We start from the raw sequence: 18,656 nt of genomic DNA on the forward strand, positions 1-18,656 counted from the left end.
GAGATTGGTGGGGAGATGGTTTGGGTGATTTGAATGTCTTTTCCTCACTACACTTCTGCCTCTAGATTGTTGCTCCTGTGTATTAGCTAGTGTCTTACTATAAGGAAGTGTTCCCTTCTTTATTATTTGACTTTATTATTTGATTGGGGGTTTGTGGAATATCATCAGTCTGTTATAATCCAGGACTCTTGACTTCTTTTGATGCTGATAAGTTTCCCACATTTGGCTCTGGGAGCTCTTCAAAGCCAGTATTTTGGAACTTCTGAATTTGATTATCATTGATCTGTGAACTTAGAGACAGCTCTGGAAACTTCTCCCTGCTCTGTAGAGTGGCTGATCTAGGATCCCTTTCCTCTTGTCTGGGTCCTGGGTGATCTACATGTCACTTGGGAGCTTGCAGGTGACCTGGTTTTCCCTCCTCTTGATAGGAAAATACCGTGAGTTCCACCGATTATATGGAGAGAAGCGCTTTGGGGATGCTGCATCTCTCCTGTTGTCTCTGATGACTTCCCAGATTGCGCCCCGCTCTTTCTGGATGACTCTACTCACAGATGCCCTGCCCCTTTTGGAACAGAAACAGGTAAGGCTTAAGTTCCTGGGGATTTTCTTTTCTGCCTTTTGTAATTCCTGAAAGCTTAGTTCTGTAGTCATGGCCCATATTCATGTTTTCTCTGAAGTAGTTGTTTGTGTACTCTCCCCAAGCATCCATGCTACAAATCCAGTAGTCACTCCAAAAAAATGTTGACAGCAGCTATCCATAACAGTCCTCTGTCCAGGGCCTGAGTAGAAGCTTAGAGGGCTGAATGTCAAGACTCTGATGCTGCTCCATTCTCCGTGGCACCACATACAAAGTACTTCTCTTAAGGGCACAGAGGGCCAACTTTCTCTGGCCTTGGCTGGAGAGCAGCTAAGTGAAGCAGCTTCTCTCCCCCAGGTGATTTTCTCAGCAGAACAAACATACGAGCTGATGCGATGTCTGGAGGACTTGACCTCAGGGAAGCCAGAGCGTGCAGAGCCTGATGCCCAGCGACTACAGGTCAGTTTAGCTTCCAGTTTGATGCTTCCACGGTGAAGACAGGAAATGGCTGTCTGGCTTTCCTTCCCCTGCCCTGTACCCCTAAAATATTGGTCTAGCACATGTGCCTCTTGGTTTCTGCTTAGCCTGTAGTCAACGTGCCACATTTTAGGGGGCAGTGGTCCATGTTTTTCCCCTGTTGATCAGCTGCATTGTGGCCCTCTGCATACTCTTACTCTGTGTATCTTTGAAGATTTTCTGCAACACATGTTGGCTCTCTGCTTTTCAGGACGACGATATAGAAACCACTAAGGTGGAAATGCTGAGACTTGCTCTGGCCCGGAATCTTGCTCGCGCAATTATAAGAGAAGGCTCATTGGAAGGTTCTTGAGGTCAGCTGAGAACTGCTGCAACTATATGGCAATGTATATATAGATTTTTAAAAATAATTAAACGTTTTCTTTTGCAAGTACAAGGCAAATTTTTATAATCCACCAGTTTCTGTTCATGTCTACTCTGAACCTGAGGTGATAAAAATGAAGAAAATGGTTGTTTTATATTCTTTTCATTCTTGAGGTGGGTCTTGCTATGTTGCCTAGGGTGGCCCCAAATTTCTCGACTCAAAGGATCTTCCTGCCTTACCCTCCCACATAGTTGGGACCACAGGAGTGTGCCATTGTACCTGGCTTGTGTTCTCAGTGACACAGAACTGTCTTCCCTTATCTCCTTAAAGAAGCCACCCCGATTTAGGAACAATGAGTGTGGTGTCCTTCTGCTTGTAAGTGGAAATTCAAACAAGAGCCCTTAGTGTTTTACTTATGGTTCAGAGACCTTGGCTTACTTCAAATCATCTGGAAAACTCCATCATCCAACTTTTTCTTTTTCCCCTTTATGGCTTCAGAAGCCTATACTTTTAACACAATTTCAACATTGGTGTCTGTATTAGAAGGATTCCATGTAGGGTGAAAATGGTTTTTATTCAACATGCAGCAAAACAAGGGCAGTGGAGTTGGTACATTCAGTACAGCTTTTTGCCATGAAGTAGTGACCTCAATAGTAACGGGTAACACTCATATAACTTTAATGTCTAAAGCATATTATAAATGTACATGTCCACATAGGAATCCCATGGACATTCCCAGGGCTATAGCAGCCAGTCTCTGAAAAGCTCTTGGATTTATTCCTTAAGTTATGAAAAGAATTCACTTTTGACCTGTCCTGGTGAAGCAGTGGAACCTGCTTGCTACAGTCAGGGGACGGACAGGTGAGATGACCTCTGGATATATAGCAAGGAAGCCTGGTGGGGGCAGAGGGACCAGGGGATGCAGTTCGTGCCACCTTCCATTCCCCACAGATGCTGGATAGCTGAGCCTGTCCAACTGAGCTGTCTGACCTTTCCCAGCTTCTGTGGCAACTGGTGGTAGTTTCTTGTTACCTTGTGAGGCTTAGTGTCCCTGGCCCAGGAGCAGCTGGGACTGAACACTGTTGAAGCAATAGGGTCTGGTGACTTGGTTCAAGCATGGCTCTCATCTCATCACCTCCAGACCCAACATTTTGCTGACAGTACCCCTTCATAGCTGGGGGACATTGGGGCTTCTGTACCACACACAAGGACATAAGTCTAGTGCAATGTGCCTGACCCTGAGGCCTCTTGGGTCCACCCATGAGTGCCACACCACACACCATCTGGTGGGAAGAGGGGAAGGCCAAAGCAGGATGACGCAGGGGGTTGGGACGAACTGTCCTCCCCTTCAGAGATTCTAAGGGAAGGACAACAGTTTGTTTCATGCCAAGCAAGAGGTAGTGAGTAGGATGGCCTGTCTATATGGCAGGAGATTTACTCTTCCCAGAAAGCTCCAGTACCTGCTTTTGAAGGGGAAACTGGTTCTCTTCCATTTTCTTTCCTATCCCTAGTTGAGGCTGTGATGAGGCCAAGTTCTGTTTCTGCTAGGCTGGGTTCCATGTCCTGCTGAGATGTTCATAGGACAGTCTGCCACTGCCAGGGATGAGCATAAAACTCATTCAGGGGCCACTGCAGGTTGCCGCTGCTTACAAAGGACAGGGTGGAGAACCTGGAGTGTTCCAGCTCCTCACTGGGCCACTGGCCTTGCCCACCCCGTTGAGGGTGGCAGCAGAGCCTAATGGCAGGGGAATAGGGGCAGCAGCCTCTCACACCATGCCTCTGCAGAGTGAGGACCTGGTTCTTGAGGTGGCCCAGAAACCTCTTTAGAGCCCACCCCTGAGCACCAGGAAATGCCAGTAGAAAGGAAAAACCTACTCCATGCCTGGAGCCCATGTTCCCAGGACAGCAGTGAAGCCAGGGGCCACTCCCCACCCCTGACGGTATATGGCCACTTCAAGTCACACAGGTAGATAAAAACAGGTCCTTTTAGGGGCCCAAGAAGGAGAGATTATCACAGCTGCAGCTTGGCTCCCAGTAGAAACGCCCCTGTTCCATGTCAAAGCTACAAGCATTGCCGTCAATAAGTGGACTGGAGCCCTCTCCGTCTCAAGCAGCCTGCCTGGCTTCAAAGTAGAGATCACAGCGTCCTCTGAGGTCATAGGCTCCCCCACTGCTCCACAGGAGGGAACTGGTCCACCTCGCCCACCTCTGTGCTGAGCTGCTCCCCCAGGGCGAAGGTCAGCCTATACCGAAGCCGCACCTTCTCCTGTGACAGAGGGCAGCAGGTGAGATCCAGGCCAGGGAGTCCCTCAGCAGGATGCCTTCTTCCCTGCTACCCTCTCATGGTCCTCTGTGCTTGAGGGCCAATCCCTGTACCCACCATGTCCACCCACACGCAGGCACTTATTGCTGGGGCAGCAAAGGGAGGGGTTTTATGTTGTAGGTGACACACTGCAGGCTGGGAGGTTGTCTCAAGATCCTAATTTGGGGTAGCTGAGACCTTTGGGTTCTCCCATTGCTCACCTTCATTGGATTGGCTAGCAGCATGACCTGGGTGATGGCTGCAGGTGGCTGGATGGGACTAAATGGAGAGAGTTCTGTCCCAGAAGGTGGTTGCAACTTCACTTTCATTGACTGAAAATAAAGAGAAGCTTCTTCCAGAACTCTCTTCAGAGTTCGCAGGTACCCAAGATAGAACTCAGTTTGGTCCCAGTGGATACACACATACTGCCATCTGCTGGCTACCAAGAGGCCCTCAAGGTACAGCTGCGTTCAAGACAAAGGCAATTTTGGTCTCTGGAAGACCCAGGGGTCCATGAGTACCTTGGGCACTGCAGCCTGCAACACAATGCTCTTGACAGGCAAGGGAGCTGTATTCAGCATGGACACCACCACCACCAGCACATCAGGCCGTCCAGGTGGACACTCCTTGGCAAAGTGGAAGAGGATGCGGAAGCCATTTTTATCATAGGCTGTCACAGGAAGGGCACTGCCTGCAAGAAGAGGCATATTAAATGTGATAAGAGCAAGTGCCAAAGACATTCTGGAGCCCGGTGGTGCCTGCTGTAGTCTAGTGGGTGGCAAAAAGGCTACAGTATGGCCTTTAAGTACAGTGCTCCCTTATGGAGTCAGAGAAAGGCCCTCTGTTGAGGGGGGCCTAAGATTATACAGCTGCAACAAATAAGCTGAGACAGGAGGAAAGCAGACACTGAGCTCCAAGAACGTTTGAGCATGCACATGAGCAAACACCACACCACACCCTCTAACACCATGGCTGTGGGCCCCACCTCCCATCTCCAACACCTACTAGGCTTGATTGATTCCAGGGGCACATGGACACTGGTCAGGGAGAGCTCAGGCCCTTTCATGGGGCTGCCCTGGGACTGGAAGGCTGGTGGCTGGAATAGAGGGCTGCCGGGCCCAGTGGAGAAGGTCAGAAGAGGCTTGGCTGGGGTGGAAGTAGGGAGCAGTGGGGAGGCGGTGGTTCCGGGCGAAAAGCAAGAGGAAGCAGGTTTCACTAAGCCTGAGGTCCTGGGAAGCAGGAGAGAAAGTAATCAGAGAGTGGGCCAGAGCTGCTGGGTCAACCCCCGCTAAAGATCTCCAGGACAGCAATGGCCTTTAGCCACCCCAAACTCCAGCTTCCAGTCCTGATAGAACCCAAAAGGATCCCCATTCTGCTGGCTCTGTACACTAGGCCCAACCCTCAGCCACCCCACCTCTTTTCCCACTCGTTACACTTTGGCCTCTTCCAGAAGCTGATCAAGGGCATCCAGGTGGTGCAGGGTGCTGTCACCCAGTGCTGAGCCATGGCTTTCTGGGGCCACAGGTTCAGCCTTTGGAGTCAGAGCTGGGGTGAGTCCAGAAGAGAACATGAAGGAGGCTGCACTGGGGGCAGGTACACTGGAAGGGACCATGGGAGCTGGGAAGGGACGTGGCAGTGGAGCTTGGGAGGTACTTGAGGCAGGGGCTGAGGATGGAAGCAGGGTCCCATCTGAGGAGCTGCAGACAGCAGGCTCTGGCCTGGGGCAGAAGAAGTCCAGGTTGGACTGTTCATTCTGTACAAGAAAAATGACAGGTGAGCAAAGGGCTGGGAGGGCCTGTTGCCAATACCAGGGACACTTTATTCCCCCATACCCTATCACACAGCCTGCTGGACCAGGTGCCCTCCAAGGACAGGGCCAGAGACAAGTACTTGGAAGAAACATGTTTCCAGCTGCAGAGGGTAGTGCTCTGGAGGGCAAGGACAGCCAGGCTCCAACTAAATGCAGCTGAGCACAGGTCAGGAGAGAGGATACTGATAAGTGAGGGTCCCTGGGTACTTCAGTGATATCCTCAGGAATAGGCCCCTACCTGGAACATGTGCCACTGGCTGTTTCCAGCTGATTCTTTGAGGGGAGCAGTAGGGGCTGGGTCAGTAAGGCCTGAGAATATAGAAGAATAGGATGAGAAGAGGCTCTGGGTCCAGCACCAGCTCCAGGGGTAGGGATCCTTTTCCTTTTTCACATACAGATATGAGAGGTCGCCCAGGAAAAGAGCAGCAGAGCAGGATTTGAGTGCACATGTCTACCCCAGAATCCCCTGGGACATAGCCCTGGTGCCCTTGAGGGACACTGAACTTGACTAATAAACACACCAGAGGCTCTGGGCCTCTTCATTCCACATGCCTTTCTTTCTTTAAGGGACCCACCAGGAGGAGTCCCATATAGCTGCCCTCCAGGACATACCCAAGCAAAGCAGTTCCTCATCCAGCAAGGAAAGGACGTTGCTTGTGCTGCTGAGCCCTGTGGGAGCTTCGGCCTGGCTGGATGAGCGACTGCGTGAAGGTCCAGAGGTCTGAGGGGGTGGAGGGAGGACAGGGATGCCTGAGGGGAGTGGGGCAGGTGCTGGGGCCAACATTGGGGATGAATTGTTAGGTGTCTCCAACTCAGCAAGGTCGATGAGAGTGCCTTGGCTGTTTCCTGGATGGGTCAACAGGAGGGGAATAAGAATAATCGAATCATCTAATGGCTGTGCAAAACAGCAGGAGCAGGACCCTGGGCATAACAGCTGACACTCTAGCCTTGGGCCTAATTCAATGGCATTTCTTCCAGGGAACACTCTGGATAAAGCAGGTAGGGAATCCCCACTCGTCTCTCCAGACCTCTAGGAAGCTGGAGGACCACTGGAGTGGCTTAGAATCCCCTCAGATGCTATGGGTTGCATATGTTCAACCTGTACCCAGGGCTCCTTGGAGGGGAGTTGAGGCTATCTGGAGGGTGCCCAGAATGAGGAACCATAAATTTTACCTTCAGAGTCAGGCATGGTTGAGGTGGTCACCTCACCATTGATGACCTGCCCTTCAATAATTGTTTTATAAGAGTTGATGACCCGGGAGAGGTTGTCACTGGCCTGCAGGATGTCCCCTAGAGCAGAAGAGAGAGGAGTTGTCACTCCTGGCAATGACAACTCCCACACACTTATTCAAATTCTTGGCTCATTATTGCCAATTGCTTTCCTTTTCACTCACCCAAACTATTGTCATTGTCCTCTGTCTCGCTGGCTAATTTAAATAATGTCCGTCTCTTATTCTCACACCGATCAAACAACTCCTAGAAGATTTGGACAAAGTTACAGAGCTGGGACCAGAGTGCACACCCTCATGTAGCTAGCCTACACACTGGCTACTGAAGCAAGCCCCTTCCTGCCTCCCAGGCTGGCATGCGTCTCAGAACTCAGTGTCTACCCAGTTACAGCCTGGGCCACAACATTAGCATCAGCATCCCTAAGGCTGCCATCTCTAGAGGCACAGACTCAGGTTCACGCCCAGCTCTTCCATTTAGGGCACATTAGCTGATGTCATGTGTAAGGCAGGGCACCACCCTCCAGTTTCCTGCTATCATGCAGATAAACAGGCCCATCAACAGTAAGTGTGCCCTTGACAGGACAGCTCCAGCGGATGGCGGCCTACCTTCATGAGCTCTCGGTCTGCCTCTGATGAGTGCTCCTGGCTATAGTGAAGCAGCATCTCATGGAGCAGCTTCACGCTGTTGTGGACCTCCTCCAGTGTATGCAGGCGCTTGGTCACCTTTTGGATACGAGCCTCATCCTGCCTCAACCAAGAGGGTCCAGGAGAGAGTAGGCTCACATGGCCCATCTTTCCACTCCCATGAGGGGAGGCTAACTGCTTACCCCATGGCACAAAAGGCCATACCCAGTGCATGGTTCCTGGGACCACAGGCCTCGGGACCCACTGTACAGTCATATTTTTACAGTGACAACCCCCACTCCCAACATCCCTACCCTCTGTCTTTCCTCTCTTCTACTCCATTCTCCTCCAGGGAGCTACAAGACTTCTCTTTCCAGTTGCTCCAGGTGAAGGCTGGTGGCAGTGGGAAAATGGCCTAACTGTCCTAGGGAAGACTTTTGCTCTATAGCCACCCACTCCTCCAACCCACACCCAGAGGACCAAGGACCACTCACTTCCTTCACCATGGACTTGATGAGCTTATTTGCCTCCTGCAGGTCATCTGGGTTTTTGCTTTTCAGCAGTTTGGCTAAAAGCTAGAAGAGAAGAATACTAAAGTGAAGGCAGAATCAGCACTGTGTAACCACCCCTGACTCACCACCACCAGGGAGAACCCGGAGCTCCCCACAGCACCAAGCCAAATGTTTCTCCTGGCTGCCACCTGCTCCCTGAGAGATCCTGAGGTCCAGAATGTTCTTTACCTTAGATTTCTCCTCATCATCAAAAACAGGGTTTTTGGGACGAGGTGGTGGAGAAGGGATCAGTGTCCTGTCCATGGGGATTGGTGGGTCAGACTGCACAATGCCTGAAAGGAGACACAAGCAGCAGAGCATGCACTAGGATGTAGTCACATTGTCCCTACTCCTCACACATCAAGGCCACATCAAATGATTAAGACCAGAGATAGGGCAGTTTCTCATACCTAAGCCCACCATAACCCCAGCTAATCCCTGCTCTATTAACAAAAGCCCTACTCTCTTCAAAAAGTGAGTCTGGGGACCTCAACATTCTCGAGCTTTCTTCCTCTTTCCAGTCTTCCAGGATCACCTTGAGACTGAGAGAAGGTAGATATGTACCTTGTCTCTTCAACATATGGTAGGCATCTTTGATTTTTGCTTCTTCTGGCAGGGCCATTGTCCAGCTGTAAAGCAACTCAATGACCTTAGTCTTCACCTTCTCAGACACTCTGTCCCCCAGGTACTAGGAGGCAAAAGAAAATGGGAAAACCTAGTAATTATAGTTTGGAAGCAAAGAGTTAGGCTCTCTTCACAGCAACTACATAATCACTCATTAGATAGTTCCCAAGCCTACTTAAGCCCAGCAGGTGTGAAGATGTATGACAGAACAGGGGAGGGGAAGGACCTCCCTATGGCATGGCTGTGTAGCTAGTTGGGAAGCCAGGAGCTTGTCACTGTAGCCCCACACATAAGCTACCTGAAACACAATTGCAGTTTATCTTGTTTTCTGCAGTACTAGGGATTGAACCCAGGGGTGCTTTACCACTGAGTTACATCACTAGCCCTTTTTGTTTTTTATTTTGAGACAGGGTCTCTCTAAGCTGTTGAGGCTGGCTGGGACTTCAGCATCCTAAGTTGCTGGGATTAAAGTGTGTACCACCACACCTAGCTAATTTAATTTTATCTTAAAGGACAAGAATGTCACTGCATGAAAATTGTTCCCTCTGCTTTAAGTTGGAGTTAGGCAACAGAACCTGGACAGCTGAGTAATGAGGGCAGCCAGCTCCTCATAGCCTGTAAGATAAGTCAGAAGAGCCACAACTGCTGTGTGCTCAGAGTATGGAGTTCCTCACTGCCAGGACCATGTTCTTGGGCATATGCACAGCTGCTGCCACACCACCTGCCACATTTAGACTGGGAGCCTGTCAGAGGAGACTGCCAGCCATGTGGCTTGTTCAGTCATTCCACTATCTACAGGGCCTACCTCTGCAAGAACAGGACATGAAGGATTAGCTCCACGGAGATGTTTGCTGAGCAGAGAAAGTAAGATGGGATATGGGGAGAAACAGAAAAAAAGGCCTTATAAGGGAGGAACTACTATCAACTGACCTTTGGAGAGACGACTTTGATTAACTCATTTAAAAACCGGAACTTTCCCACTTCGTTATGAAATCTCCTCCCACAGTTCTTCATACACGCCTCCAATACCTGTAGCCATGAAGAGGATAGGCGCTCGGTGTGGCGGCTCTGGGCTCAGGCACCACCTAGACTGCTGGCACCCAGACTGTCTGAGGAAATACTTCTAGGTGAAGGAGCTCATACTAAGAAGTGGGCACTCGGCCTTGGGGAACTGTGCAAATCAAACCCCAGGATCACTTACCACTACACAGCCCTCAAACAGCACCTATGCTAGGGATGCTACACAGGGGCTACAGTAAGAAACACTGAGACCCAGACACCAAGACAGCCTGGCCGCCAGACCTGGAAGGTGCCTTCCTCAAACTGTTCTCGTGTGTTAAACATGAGAAAAACAGGTTCAGGTACAGGGCCCAAAGTTCTTTCCACAAGGTAACCAACATTTTTTTTTTTGGGGGGGGTGGTGCAGCGGAGATAATGTTATTTCTAATTAGTTGACAAAATGATTTCCCTCCCCTGCCCTCCATTTACGCATTCTTGTGCTGCCCATGGCCAACAGTACCTGCAGTTTATATGGAGGAATGTGCCCCATGTAGCCTGGGGCTCTTTTCTTGGCTTGTTTCTTTTTTTTTTCTTTTTCTTTTTTTTTCCTTTCTTTTTTTTTTTTTTTATTGTTGGTCGTTCAAAACATTACATCTTTCTTGATATATCATATTTCACAATTTGATTCAAAAGGGTTATGAACTTCCATTTTTACCCCGTATACAGAATTTCTTTTTTTAATAACTTTATTTTTAAAATTTATTTATTTATTTATTTTTATGTGGTGCCAAGGATCGAACCCAGGGCCTTGCACGTGCGAGTTGAGCGCTCTACTGCTGAGCCACAACCCATAGCCCCCCGTCTTGGCTTGTTTCTTTAAAGCAGGATTTCTCAAATATAGGCTGATGTTTTGGACTGGTCACTCTGCTCTGCTATGGGGACTGTCCAGTGCATTCTAGGATGTTTAACAGCACTCCTGACCTCTACCTACGAGATGCCAATAACATCCCCAAACCCCCAACAACTAAAAACATTTCCAGACACTGCCAAAGGTTCCTTGTGGGGCAAAAGTGCCCATCTTGCAAATCACGTTTTTTTTGGGGGGTGGGGTGGGCAGGTGGTACTAGATATTGAACTCAGTGTTGCTTAACCACTGAGCCACAGGGTCTCACTTGGTTGCTTAGGATCTCATTAAGTTGGTGAGGCTGGCCTCAAACTTGTAATCCTTCTGCAACAGCCTCCTGAGTTGATAGGATTATAGGCATGTGCCACATTCAGCAAGAATCACTATCTTAAGTGATTGCAGTAGACAGGTACACATGGGCCTCCAAGCACCCTCTGGAGCTTTTGCCTCTTCCGGACATGAATGAAGTCAAGGGGGATCCTGGGTTCCCCTGAATTCATTGCTTTCTGGTTTAGGGAGGAGTGAGAGGTTTTGGAGTGACATGCAGTACCTCATCCTGAATCCCTTAATCTCAATTAAGATCACCCAGAGCTCTCACCTGACAAGGTAATACCTCCACTGGCACAGGCAGTATTTTCAGCTACAAAACACACTATGCCCACCTCATTTTTCTTCAGCTGGCCAACTCTTAACTATCAAGACTTCCAAAAGACTTTCCAAGCCCCATGCTGGGCCCAAGGCTCTGGGTCTGGGTTCCCTCCCTTGGCAGCTCTACCTCTTACACTAACCGTGTAGTCATGCTGCTAGAGGTGGCACCTCGGTCATCTTTAAAGCCTCAGGGCCTGGCCCAGTGGCATGCACACTTGTGGATTGGCTGACTGAAAATGTTCTAGACACATCTATTCTGTATCAAGAATTTTCTGCTGGCCTTTCGGTATGAGCCCTGAGAACCAACGAGGAAGGCCCAATGGGTACATGAGGAAAGGCCCATGCAAGTGAGGAGCCGCTGCTGTCAACTCAGAGTGAACACCTACCGTCAGGGCCTGTACTGCTTCCCATTCCTGGGGAGACTGGATCTTGTGGGCTAGTAGTCGGACAGCAATCTGGGGCCTGGGGGACAAGTAGACCATAGTCAATACACTGACTCAGGCCTACCTGGCCAGCCCTTCTTGGCTAGTTTTGGGTTTTTCCTGTTAGCTTTTCCACCTGCCCCCTAGCAATGCTGAGACTTACCCTTCAAGCTCTTTGTTGATCTGATCACAGAAGCCAATTATGTATTCCCAGTCCTCTTGGCGATTGGAAGGATTGGTAGCTTTATCTTGGGACAGAACAAAGGAAAACAGTTATGAAGAGCAAGGAGGACATGATAGTTTTTCTTCACAATTTTCAGGCACCAAGAAGAGTTTGCTTCCAAATTTCTTGTCTCATAGAGAAGCCTCAATAGTTTAGTTAAGCAGCAAATATAAACCCTGCTTTCTGCTGAGTATTTTGGAAATCACACATGAAAGAGAAAAAACCTTCAACTTCACAGAGCTTATCAGGATCCAAAGGATAAACGTGAATGAATAAAATATTCACAAATAAATAATACCTTTGTAAAATAGGCAAATATAACAAATATAGATAATTCCAGCTACATAAAAATGAGCTAAATGTCCATTAAGTAGGGATGCCAAGAAGTGTTTCCTGGAGAAACTAAAGTCAGGCTAGACTACATTAAAAAACTTGAGTTTTCTGATTTTGGTACTGGGAATGGAACCCAAGGGCACTTTACCACTGCGCTACATCCTTGGCCTTTTTATTTTGAGGCAGGGTCTCTAAGTTGTTTATATTCTTGTTAAATTGCTAAAGATGGCCTCAAATTTGACTTGTAATCTTTCTGCTTCAGCCTCCTCAGCTACTGGGATTACAGGTGTGTGCAACCATACCCAACTCAAAATGTATTTTCTATAGATCCTTCAAAAACACTTTTGAAGCTACACCCTTGGGTTCAATCCCCAGTACCCATCCCACACACTCAAAAATATTTTCAAAACTAACCTTCCTTAATAGTTTAAAATATTTTTTTTAGGGTGGGTGGACAAAACCCAGGGCCTCAAGCATGTTAGGCAAACACTCTTCCACTGAACTACATCCCTAGCCCAGTTTAAATGCTTTTTACATTGCACACAATTCTCATTACTGTCAGGCCAGCAATACATATTGAGCCTCTAGTAAACACCAACCACTGTGCAGTCTATCCCTGGGACCACACAAACAAAATCTTAGCTTGAGTATACAGCACCCTCAAGTTTAAAGAGCCTGCCACAATTATACACAAAGATAAATGCTAGCAAGTCTCTGAGGGGAGGGTCATTGAGGGTTGAAAATCCCAGTGTTAAGTACAAATTTCGGTAATATTTGGTTTGGGTCCTCCTCCTCTTTAGCCTTGGGATCTGTGCTTATAGAGGATGGCCCAGTTGAGGGTGCTTAAATGGATTCCTGTCTCTGACTCAGATCTGGAGTCTGCCTTTTTCCAGAAAGAATTCTCAAGCTGTTTGCTAAATTTAGGCCTCTAAGCTCAGAAGACAAATGGAAGACTGAGAGGTACAAGCTCTTAAACATCCATGTTCCTCCTGTACCTAGTAACAGCCTTCCCAACAAGGGATGCTACTAGAAATTTCTGCATTCCGACTTCTCATGACTGCGGTCTTTATTGTTTTTGTTTGTTTTATACTAGGGACTAACCCACTAAGGTACATCCCAGCCCTTGCTAAATTGTGCAGGCTGGCCACAAACTTGTGATCCTCCTACCTCCTCTACTGAGTGGTTGGGATTACTATACCAGTTTGTGAGTATTTTCTTAAATAAAAAACCCCCGAACTAAGCCAGGAGGATCTCAAGTTGGATATCAGCCTGGGCAATTGATTGGACCCTGTCTCAAAACTAAAAATAAGTAAGTAAATAAATAAATAAATAAGAAGTCAAAAAGAGAGGTAGGGCAGACTGGAAGCCCTGGATTCAAATTCCAGCATTGCAAAATAAATAAATAAATAGGCAATTAAAGTTTGCGTTTTAGAGGAAAAGAAGGTGGTTTGCTCTCAAACTTGAAAGAAAATTAGAAAGCCCTTCAAAATGTCAAGCTTGAAGGAAAGGAATTTTTTTTTTGGTGGGGGGGGGGGTCACTGGGAATTAACCTAGAGGCACAGTCCACTGAGCCACACCTCTAGTCCTTTTTATTTTTTGGTACCAGGGATTAATACCAGAGGCATTTAATCATGAAGCCACATCCCCAGTCTTTTTTTATTTTGAGACAGGGTCTTGCCAAGTTGCTGAGGCTGGCTTTGAACTTGTGATCCTTCTGCCTCGGCCTCCCGCTCCCGAGCCACTGGAATAATAGGCAAGCACCACAGTGCCTAGCCAGTCCCTTTTTATTTTGAGACAGGGTCTCGCTAAATTGCTTAGGGCCTTACAAAGTTGCTGAGGCTGACCTGGATCTTGCCATCCTCTTGCCTCAGCCTCCAGAGTCGCTGGAATTGCAGGTGTGCACCAAGACCACATCCAGCTGAAGGAAGATTAATTTAATCGAGGGCAGTCATTTGGAAAGAAATGCCTAGCAATCCTGCACAGACTGCCACAGCCAACCCCTAGCTATCACCTTCCCAAAAAAGCCTGACTCCCCACCACTTCTCTGAAATCTTCTCAAGCATTAGCATGATTTTCTTATTAATTGCTATCATTTCAGATGCTTTAAAGTTTTCACGTAACACCAAGAAGCTGGAGGATTTAAAAATAAGATTGTCTAAGGAGTCAACTCCCCTCCCCCCACCCTTTTATCATTTTGGTAAAAGTCACAAACCTCATGGTAGAAGATTAGCCCACTTGTCTGCACTGTTCACAAAGGGAAAAGTATCTCCCAAACAGTAAAATGTGGATTTCTCCATCCCATAAACAATGGACAATCACCAAACAATGCACTCTTCCCAGGCCTGCTCCTCTCCCTATAGCATCCCTGCCTCCTGAAACATTCCCACCTACTTTTCAATGTGTTCACTCCTCTAAGAATTTCACTTCCCTAAAAACATTCTTACTGCCACAGGGAACATTCTGCCTGCATATGGCATAAAAAGCCCTAGTTGGAGCCATGGTCAGTGCCACTTTCCAGTGTCTGCAACAGATTCCCAGCAGCTTAGAAGGTATATCTGTCACAACAGGAGCTGGGAGAAACAGCTGGGGATGATGCTGGGTGACTCCAGCTCTCTATGAGCCTACTGCTCCTCCAGCAGAGGAACATGCCCTTCCACCCACTTAACGTTCTCTTTCATCTGGCAGGGGAGACAGTGAAGACTCTCATGCAGACCCTGCCTTCTAGAACCGCCCCTCTGGGGCTCCGTTCTGACTCATGGTTTCTATTTTCAGATCTCTGGTGAAAGCTTGTCTCATTCTCTTCTGTCTCTGTGCCTTTAGATTTCCTGCTCTCATTTTCAGCTTAATTCCATTGTTAGTCTTGACTCTCATGGGAACTTCAAAGGTCACATAGGGATGAAGACAGCAGCACAAAGTACCCCATTCCAACATGGCTAGGATAATCCAGGGAAGCCAAGTTCCATACAGCAGTGACTTAGAAATAAGAGAGGATGGAAAGGGATCACGGATGAACTGCAGTGTTGGGTCTTGAAACACAGGTGAAACTTTCTGAGATGTTCAGAGAAAATGAATGAGCAGCACTTTAGACAGGAGGGACTACAGAAGTTCAAGGCACAGAGCCACTCTTGAGGAAATTGTGCTCTTTGTGCTTAATACATGGGAAAAGGGGAAATTTGGACAAAACCATACACAATTACAAACGCCAATTTGGTACAAATATGACTCTAAAAGCAAACTCATTCTTTCTGACTTATTTTCTCTAACTGGTGCCATATTCAAAAGCTTGTTTGTTGGCACAGGCCTGTACTCTCAGCCACTCAGGAAACTGAGGCAGAACAGAATGCTCCAGGCCAGCCTTGGCAATTTAGCAAGAACCTCAGCAACTTATCGAGACCATCTCAAAATTTTAAAAAAAACTTTTAAAAATAAGGACTAGGAATGTAGCTCAATGATAGAGAACTCCTGGGTTCAATCCCCAGTACCACCATTAAAAGAAAAAAAAAAAAAAAAAGAAAGCTGGGCATGGTGGTGCACGCCTACAATCCCGGTGGCTTGGAAGGCTGAGGCAGGAGGATAATGAGTTCAAAGCCAGCCTCAGCAAAAGCAAGGTGCTAAGCAACTCTGTGACCCTGTCTCTAAATAAAATACAAAACAGCCCGGGGGATGTGGCTCAGTGGGCAAGTGACCCTGAATTCTGTCCCCAATACCCACCACCAAGAAAAGTGGCAAGGAGACTGGGAGCGTAGTTCAGTGGTAGATTCCCTGACTAGCAGGTACAAGTCCCTGGGTTCAATCATCAGTTCTGGGGGTGGGGATGTGTTTTGGCCCCTATTCCCACTCATCCAAACCCCATTTATGATTCCTTGCCTTTCTTCACTCATTCCCACCAGTCTTGGGGTCCCTTCTTTCTCAATGTCATTTTTTGTGGTATTGGGGACTGAACTCAGATGCTCTACCACGGAGTTACATCCATAGCCTTTTTTTTTTTTTTTTTTAACGAATCACTTTTTTTTTTAAAATATTTTTTATTTTTTTTTTTTTAGTTTTCGGTGGACACAACATCTTTGTTGGTATGTGGTGCTGAGGATCGAACCCGGGCCGCACGCATGCCAGGCGAGCACACTACCGCTTGAGCCACATCTCCAGCCCCCATCTATAGCCTTTTTAATTTTTTGAGACAGGGTCCTGCTCAATTGCTGAATCTGCCCTCAAACTTGCAACCTGCCCACCTCAGCCTTCCGAGCTGCTGGGGTTATAGGTGGCGCCACTTACCTGGCCTAATATCTGTTTAAGTTTGTTTTTTATTCCTGTGCCAATCCTGCCTTCTTAATTCTTGATTGTTTACTTAACTTCTAATACATCCTACGTAAAGCTTCTATATCAATCCTCCTAACACACTGATGGTACCAGAGGAATGGGGACCTGATAACTGTAGAAATTTAAACTTCTGGGTCTAAAATACCCACTCTTGGGCTGGGGATGTGGCTCAAGAGGTAGCGCGCTCGCCTGGCATGCGTGCGGCCCGGGTTCGATCCTCAGCACCACATACCAACAAAGATGTTGTGTCCCCCGAGAACTAAAAAATAAATATTAAAAAATTCTCTCTCTCTCACTCTCTCTTTAAAAAAAAAAAAAAAAAAAAGATAAAATACCCACTCTTCCAGAATCTGGCCCTAACTTCCCATCTTCATCTCTCATCAGACCCTCTAAGAGCTTACTGCCTGAGCTAGCCAAACACCTACATTACTGTGTTCAGTGCTGGGTGACTCCAGCTCTCTCTGTGCCCACAAACAGACTGGCTCCCTCCATTTCACCATGCAGTGGTCCCCCCCCTTTTCTTTCTTTTGGTACTGGGGATTGAAGCTAGAGGTGTCCTACCACTGAGCTACATCCCCAGTCCTTTTTTTAAAATATCAAGACAGGGTCTAAGTTGTTTAGGGCCTTTTCATTAAGTTCTTGAGCCTCAGACTTTCAATTCTCCTGCCTCAGCCTCCTGAGTTGCTGAGATTACAGGTGTGTGTCACCATACCCAGTTCTTCTTCTTCTGTTTAATGAGACAGGGTCTCCGTAAGTAGTTCAGGTTGGTTTCAAACATGTGATCCTCCTGCCTCAGCCTCCTGAGTGCACTACGCACTCAGAATCATCCAGCGTTTTCTTAGCCAATTTTTTCTGAATCTTTAAGACCTGGCTTAAATTCTATCTCCTTGTTGCATCATTTGCCAATCAAATTCCCAAATGCCCCCCCTCCCCAAATCTGAATCAAACCAATTCCACTGTGAAATCCTACATTTGATTCTAGGCAGGTAGTTTGATTGCAGTCAAGGTGTTATCTTTTTGAGAAACTTTTGACAGCATAACCTTCTTTGCTAGGATACTTGTAAATAATTTCAATGAATATCTATATAGCATTTTGATCTCCATGGAGAATAGTTAGTTCCACATATACTAAAGACTTTGTGACCTACCTTCAACAGCAGGCTTTGCAAATGTAATTTTACTTTTCTCCCTTTTGGAATGTGCTTCTGTTAAAGCCTAGGTTCTACCTCTTGAAATGGGTTTTTTAAGAAAGGTCAGGCAATTCGAGGCAACAGCTATCACCCTCAAGAACTTGGAGACTACTCAGTTAGGCATACTGCACAAGGCAGGATGTCCACATCTTTCTGTCTTATCCTGTCCAGTATCTGTTCTACTGAAAGAGACCCCCAGAGGGTCTAGCCCTTAGGAAAGTTCACATATTAACCCTTTAGCAAAATACTGCCTGCTAAGGTTAACCCTCATTCTTTCAGAGTAATGTGAATTAACAATTACAGCAATACATCGCTTATGGTTACAGCTTCCAACTGCTTCTTCGCTTTACTCAGAGTGTGTTATGTCGCGACGATCAAGTGTGTGCGTGTGAGGGAGTCCCAACGTCGACTTAAACTAGTTGTCTATCGTCGCTCTTTGGAAAATTATTAGCACTTCAAGCTTTCTGCCTGAGCAAAGCTGTCAGTTTTCCATGGTCAAGATTTTGAAGCTGCCAGGCGTGTGTACCGGTGGCAGCACCCACCTCTCCCCCGAGCTTCAGCCCAAATACGGAGCTTTTTCCCTTCCTCGGGGACTGGGGTGCAGGAATTCCGGAGTCACACTAGGGAGCGGCCCTACCATCAGCTCCAAAGCGCCAATGACTGTCAGCCCTGAGAACTTCCTTGCCACTCTCCCCAGGCCTGTCGGGCCACGACAGGACCCAAAGCTGCGGCCGCCTCGCGCGGGAGCGGGAGGACGCGCTGCAGAGAGGGGCCCTCTGCTCGCGAAGGGGCGTGATCGCCGGATGCTTGCCAAGGGGTCGCCCGGGCGCGAGCCGCCAAGCGGCGCCGCCGCGAAGCCCGGGAGGGGACGGGGGGGTGAAGAGAGGGACCGCTCGGCGGCTCGAGGACAGGCAGAAGCGGCCGCGGTTACTCACTCAGCCAAGACTCCAGGCTCTCCCCTTCCGCCTCCGCCATATTGCAGCCGCCCGGGTCGACCCCGCGGCCTCAACCCTCGCGAGAGTCCGTAAGAGCTGAACCAGGGCGGGGCCTGCATGGGGGCCT

The 18,656-nt window shown here is 48.0% G+C and overlaps 2 protein-coding genes across 10 annotated transcripts in view; one reads left to right on the top strand and one right to left on the bottom strand.

The window, feature by feature from the left end:
• Positions 1 to 1,537, top strand: part of Nup85 (nucleoporin 85) — a 29,142-nt gene extending 27,605 nt beyond the window's left edge. For all 3 annotated transcript variants that reach the window (XM_026404761.1, XM_026404762.2, XM_026404764.2), the window contains 3 exons: positions 429 to 580; positions 935 to 1,036; positions 1,305 to 1,537. In XM_026404761.1, the coding sequence (XP_026260546.1) occupies positions 429 to 580; positions 935 to 1,036; positions 1,305 to 1,406 (356 nt within the window). In that variant the 3' untranslated portion in view covers positions 1,407 to 1,537. The remainder of the gene's footprint in view (positions 1 to 428; positions 581 to 934; positions 1,037 to 1,304) is intronic.
• A 423-nt stretch (positions 1,538 to 1,960) lies between these two features.
• On the bottom strand, positions 1,961 to 18,648 carry Gga3 (golgi associated, gamma adaptin ear containing, ARF binding protein 3). Of its 7 annotated transcripts, XR_013343877.1 has the most exons (19): positions 18,530 to 18,648; positions 13,932 to 14,005; positions 11,695 to 11,779; positions 11,496 to 11,571; positions 9,489 to 9,587; positions 8,499 to 8,622; positions 8,124 to 8,227; positions 7,878 to 7,958; positions 7,366 to 7,503; positions 6,925 to 7,006; positions 6,704 to 6,820; positions 6,143 to 6,376; positions 5,769 to 5,839; positions 5,154 to 5,473; positions 4,726 to 4,949; positions 4,242 to 4,411; positions 3,942 to 4,052; positions 2,879 to 3,684; positions 1,961 to 2,497 (listed from the first exon to the last, which is right to left on the bottom strand). XR_013343877.1 is itself a non-coding variant. In XM_077800397.1 (18 exons), exons 1-18 carry the CDS (start codon positions 18,646 to 18,648, stop codon positions 2,994 to 2,996), a joined length of 2,247 nt encoding a protein of 748 aa, XP_077656523.1. In that variant the 3' UTR covers positions 1,961 to 2,993. The 7 variants fall into 7 exon arrangements, 6 of the variants coding, with proteins under 6 accessions (XP_077656523.1, XP_077656522.1, XP_077656524.1 ...); XM_077800397.1 differs by having other exon boundaries at positions 1,961 to 3,011; XM_077800396.1 differs by having other exon boundaries at positions 1,961 to 3,684.
• Positions 18,649 to 18,656: the final 8 nt, after the last annotated feature.

The sequence above is a fragment of the Urocitellus parryii genome, chromosome 7, assembly GCF_045843805.1.
Source record: "Urocitellus parryii isolate mUroPar1 chromosome 7, mUroPar1.hap1, whole genome shotgun sequence".
In the NCBI taxonomy this organism is placed as follows: Eukaryota; Metazoa; Chordata; class Mammalia; order Rodentia; family Sciuridae; genus Urocitellus; species Urocitellus parryii.

What these genes read in the sequence shown, in the direction of transcription:
- Gga3 (XM_077800396.1), bottom strand. Translation starts at nt 18,648, where the DNA reads ATGCAGGCCCCGCCCTGGTTCAGCTCTTACGGACTCTCGCGAGGGTTG. An exon ending in CAGACCGAGAGCTCATGAAG is followed by an intron (nt 7,007 to 7,365) that starts GTAGGCCGCCAT and finishes CAAATCTTCTAG; the next exon opens with GAGTTGTTTGATCGGTGTGA. An exon ending in TGAGGAACTGCTTTGCTTGG is followed by an intron (nt 5,840 to 6,142) that starts GTATGTCCTGGA and finishes CTATATTCTCAG; the next exon opens with GCCTTACTGACCCAGCCCCT.